The sequence below is a fragment of the Humulus lupulus genome, chromosome X (genome assembly GCF_963169125.1).
Source record: "Humulus lupulus chromosome X, drHumLupu1.1, whole genome shotgun sequence".
In the NCBI taxonomy this organism is placed as follows: domain Eukaryota; kingdom Viridiplantae; phylum Streptophyta; class Magnoliopsida; order Rosales; family Cannabaceae; genus Humulus; species Humulus lupulus.
The window spans coordinates 243243540-243255408 of record NC_084802.1 but is presented as its reverse complement, the minus strand read 5'-3'; the positions used below and the strand labels follow the sequence as shown (position 1 = coordinate 243255408).

General features: G+C 38.7%; 1 protein-coding gene across 1 annotated transcript; it reads right to left on the bottom strand.

Moving 5' to 3' along the window:
* Nucleotides 1-7428: 7428 nt before the first annotated feature.
* LOC133803208 (protein ROLLING AND ERECT LEAF 2) lies at nucleotides 7429-11248 on the bottom strand. The gene is made up of 4 exons (XM_062241183.1): nucleotides 9815-11248; nucleotides 9286-9461; nucleotides 8674-8897; nucleotides 7429-8519 (listed from the first exon to the last, which is right to left on the bottom strand). The coding sequence occupies exons 1-4, from the start codon at nucleotides 10800-10802 to the stop codon at nucleotides 7715-7717; spliced, it is 2193 nt and encodes a 730-aa protein (XP_062097167.1). The 5' UTR covers nucleotides 10803-11248; the 3' UTR covers nucleotides 7429-7714.
* Between the last annotated feature and the right edge of the window lie 621 nt (nucleotides 11249-11869).

Genomic DNA, 11869 nt, shown 5'->3' with positions numbered 1-11869 from the left:
GACTCCAACCAATGTTCTATCATCCTCAATGCAAGTTGGTGATGAAATTCCCACTCTTCATGTCCAACCAACGCAAGTCAATTTAAATGAAGAAAGTACCACTGTTCCTGAGCAAACTATCACGGAGCCTCGTCGTAGTGGGAGGGTTTCTAGGAACCCAGTTCGCTATGGTTTGGATGGTGAAATCAATATGGTTGTTGGTGACACTGGTGACGATGTTCCATTATCTTTCAAACATGAAATGGCTAGCCCTATAAAGGAACTATGGCTCGAAGCCATGAAACAGGAAATGGAGTCCATGTACTCAAATTCCGTCTGGGATCTTGTGGAAGCACCTAGTGACTTTAGGGACATTGGGTGCAAGTGGATCTACAAGAAGAAACGAGTCGTTGATGGAAATATCGAAACTTATAAAGCTCGATTAGTGGCAAAGGGTTATACCCAAAGAGAAGGTGTGGACTATGAGGAAACTTTTAGTCTGATAGCCATGCTCAAGTCCATTTGCTTCTTCCTATCCATAGCAGCCGCTCTCGACTATGAGATCTGGCAAATGGACGTCAAGACAAATTTTCTTAATGGGAAGCTTGACAAAATCATTTATATGGATCAGCCAGAAGGATTTAAAGTAGCTAGACAAGAAGGAAAAGTTTGCAAGTTGAATAGGCCCATTTATGGACTTAAGCAAGCTTCTCGTTCCTAAAACCTTAGATTTGATGAGATAATCAAAACCTATGGCTTTGAATAGAATATTGATGAGCCTTTTGTTTATCAACTAAGGGAAAATCAAATAGTGGTATTCCTGGATCTTTTTGTAGATGATATCTTACTCATTAGAAACTGTAGCATCCCAAATTTGTTAATAAGGCTTAGGGCCTTGATTAGCGTGTCGGGAGGGCAAAAATTGATTTAATTATGCTAATATGTGAATTTAATGGTTATGTGATTAGAAATGCATGTTTAGGTGAATTAAACATGCATGTGGGCCCAATTTGGTTATTAGGGGCATATTTGTAATTTTGGCCCGTTGAGGGCATAAATGCAATATATTTGTATGTTGTCCTTGATACCACAGGAGTGTGGTGATATATTTGTGATGTGCAATCCGAGACGGTCCTAGGGAGTGGAATAGCTAAATAGTCATAACGGGGTCAAATACCCGGCTCGGGAGGAGCCTATGGGTATTTTAGGAATGTGGTTTGTATTCGATATTTAGTGACTGATTAAGTATGTCAGGATTAAAATGGGGATTTATAGGAACACTTGAGTATTTAGTGGGATGTGGCAACTGGCGGGATTGCCCTTGATGGCACTAAAGGAATATGATAGATTTGAGGGCATTTTAGGTATTTTGGGATTAGACTTGGCCTACGCAACTCTATAAACCAAAGTAAAAACAAAACAGAACTCTCTCTAAGCTCTCAACACTCTCTCTCACTCGGTTCTCTTTCTCCCTCCCTTTGACACTTAGAAGCTGATGAATTTTTTTAGGATCCTAGGCTAAGGAAATGGAGGACTAGAGGCTTGTTGTGCTTGGGGGTTAGCTCAAGGATTGAGGATATCACAGAGGTAAGGGATTTCAGTTATTTTTTTTGTTGAATTTTGCTAAGAACCTTAAGTTTTCGTGGAAGTTGGATTTCATCTTGGTTTTGGGTGTTTGGTGAGTATATGAAACTATTTATGGGATTCTTATGATGCCTAAGTTGTGTGGATTGGAAATCTAGGCTCAATTATGGGTTTAAAGGCTTTTTGGAGTGGAAATTGTTGATTTAGGCTCAGGAAAAATGCAGTAGAAAGCTTGGTTTCTGGGTTTCAGAGGGCTCGTGTCGCGGCCCTGTTCATCAGGTGTCACGGCCCGCTTGAATTTTGAGTCTTGGGAGCCTCAGGCTTTTGCGCCGTGACCCTTGTCCTTCAACAAAGAGAGCTTTTCTCTCTGACTTGAGCACACCGTGGCCCTTAAGGGCTGGGCCGCGGCTTAAATGGGATATATTGGCTGTTTGAGGGTTCTAGGCTCGGGAATCCAAATGTTAAGGGTCGGGAAGGATTCTACTTCCCGGTTTAGTAGAATCCAAGGTCCCAGAGGCTGGAATAATATTCTAAAGTTATTACTTGGTTTAAATTTTGATGGATTGTCATTATGGACGCATTGTGACTAGGTTTACATCAAAGCTCGGGTTAAGGGATCGTGCTCGGGATCGCATTGACTTGTCAGCTCAGGACATAGGTAAGAAAATTGTTGTACCCGTAGAGCAGGGTATGGCCCTATTGTTTGTGTTTCAGGGTGTGGCCTTATTTTTTATGTTTAACATATGTTTGAATATCTGTGAATATTATGTTGTGTTATGCATATTTATGAATGAACTCCAAGGGTCGGGAACAGTTAGGGTCGAGAACGGCAAAGGTCGGGTACGACAAGGGGTCAGGATTGGCGTTGAGCACACTGAGTGCAGGCTGCTAGGGCGAGACCCTCCAAGGGTGTTGTATCCACCCGCTCAGTGAAGACCGCGAACCCAGGGTCTAGTAAAGCACCTGGGTCGACGTAGACCGCTATGTGTTTAGTCTGTTGACTGTTTTGATGCATGCTATTGGAGTGATATGTGATATGTTATATGTTGAGTTTTCTTACTGGGCTTCGGCTCACGGGTGCTCTATGGTGCAGGTAAGGGTAAGGGAAAGGTCGACCAATTGAGTTGGAGAGCATGGAGCGACAGTTACATGTTCGACCTACCTGGCTGCCACAGCCAGAGTTCTTTTAAGAAATGTATTGTAATGATATGCTTTGTCGCTTAGGTCGACCGTAATTATATTTTTGAGTTGTAATACATTTTCTAAATAGTATTTTGGGATCCCAAATGTATAAGTTTTTATTATTTTAATGAATGGTTAAACCTTTATATCCAATGAGTCTTTATATCAATTCTAATCACACTTTTTAACCTAAAACCTCGATTAGCAAGCTAATGGCACATTTATAAATCACATGGCAATGACTCTAAGGAAGTAGGGCATTACAGAAACAATGTTAAGAGATTATCAGATGTGAAGAATTGGCTGAGCACTCAATTCCAGATGAAGGATTTGAGTGAAGCGAGTTATGTTCTAAGTATCCAGATCATTGGGGATAGAAAGAACAAACTCTTAGCTCTATCTCAAGCATCTTACATTGATAAAGTGCTTGAACATTTCTCAATGTCAAATTCCAAGAAACGACGTTTACCGTCCCACCATGGAATTCATCTTTCAAAGAAGCAGTCTCCCCAAACTCCTGAAGAGGAAGATGCAATGAGAAAAGTTCCTTACGCATCTGGAGTTGGAAGTCTGATGTATGTTATGTTGTGTACTAGACCATATATGTGCTATGCAGTGGGAGTAGTGAGCAAGTATCAATCAAACCCAGGACCGGAACATTGGATAGCAGTTAAGCATATCTTGAAATATTTAAGACGAACTAGGGATTATATGCTAGTCTACAAGGGTGGTGTTCTGAACCATGTAGGCTACACTGATTCAGATTTTAAAACTGATGTCGACGACAAGAAGCCTACTTCTGGAATGGTGTTTGCTTTTGGGGGTGGAGCTGTGATATGGAGAAGCGTAAAGCAGTCTGCAATCTCAAATTCCACCATGGAGGCTGAGTACATAGTTGCGTCTGAAGCAGCTAAGGAAATAGTCTGGCTAAAAAAGTTCTATTCATATCTTGGTGTTATTCCAGATATGAATAAATTGCTAGTGCTATTTTGTGACAACATAGGAGCGATAGCCAACTCGAAAGAACCTCGTAGTCACAAGAGGAGTAAGCATATAGAAAGGAAGTATCACATAATTCAAGAATATGTGGCCACGGGAGATGTGAAGGTTATGAAGATTGCATCTGAAGACAATCTTGCAGATCCGTTTACAAAGACACTACAAGAAACTACATTTGATAAGCATATTAAGGAAATGAGATTAGTAGATTTAAGGTCTTAGTTTCAATTAGTGCAAGTGGGAGTTTGTTGGGGTTTTACACCCTAATTAAAACTCAATTTCTTTGTAATATCATTTTATTATCAATAAAAGAATAGAAATCATTTTTTGACTTGATTAATCGCTTTGCTCACATGTTTTATTTTCATGATTATTTGTTTAATATAAACTTCTATTAAATCCCGAGCATATAGCTAATCATATTTATAGTGACGTAATCATAGTGGAATATAAATATGATTATATGTTCAAACATAAGTTAGTCCTAAGATTAGTCAGTGCACGGGATTTACACTGACTTACCAATCTACGATATGATCTACTTACACATTGCAGTGTTATGCTCTTTCCAGAACATTAGCAAAGTAGATAAGATCGGATGTATTTATTACATCAGACTGGAACGATGTTGACAATAGATAAGATAAGTAAACATATTGTTATTATCTATTCTAGTCATATCATATAGTTGATCATAGGTCAATTCAATCTCAATTCTGAGTGGTTAGTATTCTAACTGATTTTATTATTTGAGTTCTTTGACTTTGTTCGTTACCAGCTTACCCTACGGACTAGCCCATACTTACATCTTGGGAACTCAATAGTATAATTGAGTGGGAGTGTTAATCATAGATATGAACATCTATAGCTTGTGATGAAGAAGTGAAACGATGGTTTTCTTTTAGTCTCATCTTATTGTAGACCGTCTATAAAGGATTGAGTGACAATTATGGTCGTAACAATGGATAATTAATAATGTACTATATTGCTTATAGAGCGTTCTATGAATTCAAGAGTGCAATTCCGAGTCTTTAGTGGAGTCACAAAGAATTAATAAGTTAGTAAATTTATTTGTTAAATTTATGATAACTTATTGGAGCTTGATTTCATAGACTCATGGTCCCCACTGTTCCTTGGATAAAATCATCTAGATAGTCTCAATTAATTGATTTAATTATCAATTATAATTATCAAAGTTGACCAGGTCAATTTTGGATAGTTTCACAGAGTTATGTAATTTAGAGAAGAAAAGAGAAATTAAGGCAGATTTATTAATTAAGATAAATTGGTGTCTAAATTAATAAATCATTTTAAATCAAGGTTCAAATTATAAATAATTAATTTGATAAAGGATTTAAATAATTATTTAATTAATTAATCAATAGAAAATAATACGGGTTTTGATTTTAAGTCCAACGGGCTTATAATTAAAAGAGAAATTTCACGGGCCTATGGCCCATGGGAATTTCGACCTAGGGCTGATAATTGGATATTATTTTATTAATTTTTTAATTTTTTAATTAAATAAGTAACCTAATTGATAATGTTAAGTGAGAGTTGAAAACAGATTACAGAAAAACAATCTGACAGAAAATCAGATTTATTCTTGATGCTCTAGGTTTTAGATTCTCTCTACAACATAAGTCATTTTCTAAGCCTCAATTTTTTTCTTCTATTCTTCTTCTCTTTGTATCTGTCTCATGTATTGAGAATTGTTAACTCTAGTCTAGGTGATTCTGAAGATACTTTGGAAGGCTGTGAAGAAAATTGAGGAACGATTCAGTTTCTTGGTGATACCCTGCGACAAAAAGGATACAAGGGTTAGAGAAACTGAAGGAATGACTCAATCATTCCACTGCACAATAATGTAAGTGTTCTTATCATTATCTCTGTATGAATTCAATTTTAGAAACATATTCTAGGTTTTCTTATAATAATATGTTTAATATACGATTTACATGAAAAAGAACAAGATCATGTATAAGTTTTCCCAACAGTTCATGACTACTTAGAATTAAGATTAATCTACATATGATCATCTGTTTGATATGAATTAAGTATTTATAGAAAAAGGTAAGTTAATAAAGAAATTAATTCACATCGATCTTATCCTATGTAATCTAATTATATAAAGCACATTCACTAAGATGTCTATCCACACAGCGATCCGGATGTAAATCACATGCATTCAAAATGCATAGAGAACTGTACTTGCAACCATTCGTTAAAGATTTCATACTTTACTATATTGCAGAATATTTTATTCATTATCAGTTATCTTAATTCACTCCTACTAATACAAGATTATTATCTCATTAATGAATATGAAATTTTTAAATATTTATATTAAATATTCAATAATATATCAGAAAATACAATTATATGAAGAAAAAAAATACACTGTTATTGATTCCCAAATAAAATATATTTACACATGCTTTAAGGGCACCATTGCCAATACTCTGTTCCTTCTTTTTTTTTGTTGCTTGGTGGAGAAAAAAACTCTAGCATTTGAAAATCCCTTTCAAAGTCAAGCACTTTGTGTGGAGGACTTTAATAATGCCCTTCCATCAAGCTCTAATCTCTTCCCCAGGAGTTCATTCAATCCCTAGCTTGTTCTAGGTGTTGGTTCTCTTCTAAATCAATTTGGCATGCCCTGCTTGGCTACTTTGCTGCTCAGAAGGTTTGGAAAGGTACGACTTTTAAACACAATATTAATAGTTGTTTTGCTCTTGGTCTTATTAATATTATTCTTATGGTTGAAGCTAACTTTGAAGAACCGAACCTTGAGATGATTTTGTGTTCATTATAGGCTTACCGGAATAGTTTTATGTTCCTCTACAAACAGTCCCTTGATCTGGTTGCTTGATCCTTTTCTTTTTTGCAGGAATTTAAGTTAGCCTCTCAAGCTATGGAGAATAGGAGGCCATCCCCGCCTTTAGACAGATCCTTAGTCTCTTAGAATTGCCTTAAGCTAAATATTAATGCAGCTATCTCTCACCCCTGAAGAAGATGGCATTTGGTGCTGTGATTCATAATAGCTATGGTGGAGTGGTAGTTGCGGTACCCATGCCTTGGGCAGGTCTCTTCTCTTCAATTCTTATGGAGACCCAAACTTTACTTTCAGCACTGAAGTGGTGTTTTCAAGAATCATTTTTGGTTAACTTTGTTGAGTCTGATTGTAAAGCTTTAGTAGACTTAATTCATGGGGAAACTGTTGGCCTCTCGGTCCGTGGTAGCTTTGTTAATTGTATTAAATCTTCACTGTCTTCCTTCCCTAATCTAGTTGTTAGCTATGTCATGAGAGAAGCCAATAATGTTGCTCATGACTTCTAAATTTACTTTGGGATTAGATGGGAAATGGTTTGGATTAGGTGATGATGCATATCTTGTATTCTTGTGCGTAACGTTTGATTTGTTTCAATAAAAAAAAAATTATTTCTTAAAAAAAAAAAAAAAAACGATGACCAATCCCCAAGAGACGAGAGACTACCCATGGGTAGCAAATTTAGAACCATGTTATTGCCTGATCAAAATGGTAGAAGAATTTTTTTTTTTTCCGTTCTCCCGTGGATGCGCTTAATTTGTAAAAAGAAGCTGGGCCGGCGAGGTCCAGAGTATTCTTCACACCCCATTAGTCCATCCCCAGTGGGATACCTCCATTTGCACTTTCATACAATGTCATTGAAGGTCTTTAAATTAAATAGCACATTTAACATTAGCTACTAGCTAGTTAAAACAAAAGTGTTTAAACAGAAGAGTGACCACAAAAATTACATCCAACATTTCTGAGAGTCACACAAGACTTGCCTACGATTTTGACTTTGTATGTGGAAGGCTAAAGTAGCCCAGTGACAACAAAAATTTCCACAACCTCCGGATTAAAAAACATTTTCTGTGTCTCATGCAAAAGCTATCTATTTATTAAATAAGATACAGGTTGGATAAACTATCCCAGGAGAGTTGGAGCTTATGCTTGCGGACCACCATTTAATTTGTGTGATTTTGTAATTGACCTCAGCTTTTCGTAGCCCTCCACACAGGCATGAGAGTAGTCTGACATGGCACGGAAAAGCTCAGGCAATCGATTTTTCAGGCCCCCAAGTGACTTTTCTCTCACCTGGAGACAATGTCTCTGGTGAGCTTCAACTTCATCATCTAACCTCTTCTTCAGGCTCTCAACTGCGAACTGTTTCTCCCAGATGGGATCCTTGGCATTTGCATCCTCACCTCTTTCAGGATCTGTTTCTTCAGGCCCCCTCCGCTGTGTGTACTTCTGATGCCATTCCTCAAATACCTGACGTTTGCGAAGGTACTCCTTCTGAGTCTCCTCGCACTTCTCCTTTAGCTTCATTTCTTCATCCTGATAAAGTATTATGGTCTTTATCACAGCAGCGAAGGATGAAATGGCAGATTTGGCAACTTCATCTGGAAGCTTTTCAATCAAGTCGTGCCATTGATGGAGAAGAGCTTGAATTGGTGGACTTGGGACTCTTGGTGGGGATGAGATTTTCTCTTTTAAGCTGCTTTCAATAGGAATGAGATTCAACTTTAACCAACTGTTAAGAGCCTGAATATATTGTTTTTGATAAGTCACAAGCTTATCAAATTGTGAATTCCAGTCTTGGACAACATTAAAAAGTTGGATGGTACGGTCATGGTGGTGCTTGGTTGTTTCTTTTGGAGCATTAGCAAGGTCAAGGGCCTTCAGCTCTGTAACAATCTTCAGCTGACTTTCGTGGTGAGCGCACATAGTTTCCCACATTTTTGCCATCCTGTAGAGCAGATATTGGACGCTTATGTTCATGATCAAAATCAAAGCAGGCTATGTATAGCAAAAGGAAACTATAATCTGTTTTGTTAAGAACCGACACATCCTTCAAAAGCAGCAAAAAATATCTCAGGCAAAATTTAGTCTTCTCAACTCACCCATTAGCGAGACTAACAAGCTTTGGGTATAACTGCTCATCACGTAACCGATTTACTTCTGAAACTGTAGAATCCATGGACTGCATGTCAACAATATATCTTGTGTGCAAATGACTAACAGCCGCTTTAGTTTTTTCCAAAGATTCAGCACTGGCCCCACGTTTCTTCTGCTTGTTCAGAATAGAAACCTTTCTTTGATATTCTAGCTTCATTAACTCGCCTTGCTATCAATTGAAACAAGATTCAAACTATCTTCAGATCACGAGAATCACGTTACAATACAGGACAAGAAGAGTACCAAGTTATTCGAGAACTAACATATACATCACAGCATTTGGAAGGAAAAAGGCTTTCAATTAACCATATCCAAACGAGAATCACATTACAATACAGGAGAAGAAGGGTACCAAATTATTAGAGAACTAACATATACATCACAGCATTTAGAAGGAAAAAGGCTTTCAATTAACCATATCCAAAGATACAGCTACATGATTTTGAAGCAAGTCTAAATAATAGACAATGAGTGAATACACGATTTTCCCAAATGAACAATTAAAAACCGAAAAGAACCACCAGGACTAACAGGTAACAGTTAATGCAGGAGCATACCTTAACTTCATCGTAGAGTTTCTTTTCCCAAGCTAACAACTTATCCAAAACTGTGGCATGACTTTCGTACTCTTCTGAATCAAAATCATCTTTCCCACCATCTCCATTGGGTATGCCTTTGAATGACCTATTCCATGTAATGACCCGCATAACCCTGGCAGAATGATCTATATGTCCTGCAAATCAACAAGATAATCTCATCTAAGGATCATTATTTCTCATATTATAAGCTGAGAAATCAGTTTTCACGTTCATTACACAACAAAATCTTGTGATCAATGACTAATAACAAAAGAATTCGACTGTAAAATATACAAATTTAGGATTGGAGGCATCATCACGTAAACAAACAAGAAAAAAAACATTGGAAAATAACACTTTTTCACTTTTGAAAAGAAAGTAAGAGAAAAAGAAATATAAATTTGATGTCAGATTCTCCAAAAGTTCATATGACAAACCAAAGATACATATATTACAAAGTCAGCAACTGCCATGGACGATAAAACGAAGATACAAAAGACCACACTACCTCGATTGTCTGCGAAATTGGAGTGATAGTGTAGTCGAGTGGCCTCAAGCATCTTCGAAACCTCCTGAGCACCCTCCGAGGCCCTTAAGAAATTATCATCAATCTGACCCAATACATGTATCAAGCTCACACTCGAAGTCGAAGCCTCTTTTACAGCTCTCCTAAACTCCGGCGGAGCCGTATGCGAATGCTCAATCGGCTTCGGCAAAACCAACTCCACCGCCTCCTGTGGCTTATCCTCCACCTTCTCAGGCGTCTTAGGCTCAACCTCATCGATCCTAACTCCCCCACCGTTCACATTCTCAGCTTCGTCAAAATCCATAGTATCATGCTCGTCGTTCTCAGCCCCATTTTCATTCTCTGCACCCAAGGATCCAGGCATATTCTCTACATTGAAAAAATAATCCCATGCCATGCCCTTCGACTCCGGCATCGGCGGCACCGACTTCATCAACTTTGGGGTACGTGACGGCGACGACGACGAAGACGACTGCACCACTTTCTGGGCACCATTTCGCGGGCCCCGCGCTCGGTGTATAACTTGGCTCCGCTCTTCGTCCTCTTCTTCTTCTTCCTCATCCTCTTCAGCAATGGCGAGGGAATGATTTTTGCGTCCGGGTTTCCGATGCATCGTAGGGATCTCTGGCAAGCTCGTAGCGCGCTTGAGCTGCGGGCTGGGCGAGAAATTGGGAAGAGGAGGCGGCGGCGGGGGAAGATTATCGAGCGGAGGAGGAGGCGGCGGCGGCGGTTCCGAAGTGGCTTCCATGTCCTGTTGATGGTGATGTGGGTGAAGCTGTGGCGGCTCCTCAGTTTCACCATGGGCGTAATCACTCAAGGCGGCGCCAGTGTTCTTCAACGCTACGGCGTAGCCAGAATGGCCAGCGGCGAAGGCGTTTCTAGCAACTACGGCGTCTTTCATCAAGATTTTCCGTTCCTTACATCTCGAAACAGACTCCTCATTCTCTATTCTCGACTGTGCACAACCCATTTTTAACACTAAACGCAGTCTAAGGAAGGTAGTTAGGCTAACAAAACTAAAAAATACCCTTTTTCGACATCAATCTAACAAAACAAACCCAAGTAAAGAAAGCTTTGAGAAGTGGGTTTGGTAGTGTTTGCTGGTAAAAAAAAAAAAGACAATTTTTGTGAATAGAGAATTTGAAACCTAAAACTGGTTTTTTTTTCCTTTTTTTGTGTGTATGGTAGTTGTTGGGTATGCCTAAAAGGCGGTGGTGGCGTGACTTTCTTTCATTGAAGAAGACATGGCTTGGCTTTGGTCCTTCTTTCTCAGATTAGTGATGCATTTACAGAAGAGGGAGAAAGAGAAGGCAGAGAAAAAAGAGCGAGCAGAGAATGGAGATAGTGCCGAGCTCGTACTCAGATGATCAGATAGAATGAGTCAGTGGACTCGCTGAGAGTATGGAAATGTAAACCTACTCGCTTGCTTTTGTTATGAGGTGTCTTAATCTTCATTTTTAAAATAACGGTCACATTTTTTAAGGCTCTCTTACTACTGCACTGCCAATACAATACCATCTACACGGTGTGTTTTGGACATTTTTTTTTTTTTTGAAGCAACACCCTTTCCATGCGTCAACACATATTAGACTACGCAACTTTATTCATTCCATCAAGAAATTGCAAGGTGGTTGGTTATCCTCTAGAAATAGCATTGGCAAGTGTTTTGAGGAGAAATTGAAAGAGACTTTTATTGCTCCAACAAGGCATTTCCCATCGGAGTTGGAAGGCTTGATTCTGAATTGTATATCTCAGAGGCCCTAAATGCATCCCCCTAAATGCATCCTTGGTTGAGATCCCTACTGAACACGAGATTGCGAACACCCTACTAGGAATTGATCTAGACAAGGCTCCCGGGCCCGATGGTATGTCAGGCTCGTTCTTTAGACAACATTGGGATACTATAGGGGACGATGTACTGGGAATGGTAAAACATTTCTTTAAGCACACGGAGCTATCTTCAAGCTTGAACAAAGCTAATATAGTGCTTCTGCCAAAGAAAGACCATCCATCCTCGGTAAATGATTTTAGACCAAT

What these genes read in the sequence shown, in the direction of transcription:
- LOC133803208 (XM_062241183.1), bottom strand. Translation starts at nt 10,802, where the DNA reads ATGGGTTGTGCACAGTCGAGAATAGAGAATGAGGAGTCTGTTTCGAGA. An exon ending in CAATTTCGCAGACAATCGAG is followed by an intron (nt 9,462 to 9,814) that starts GTAGTGTGGTCT and finishes GTTGATTTGCAG; the next exon opens with GACATATAGATCATTCTGCC. An exon ending in AACTCTACGATGAAGTTAAG is followed by an intron (nt 8,898 to 9,285) that starts GTATGCTCCTGC and finishes TTCAATTGATAG; the next exon opens with CAAGGCGAGTTAATGAAGCT.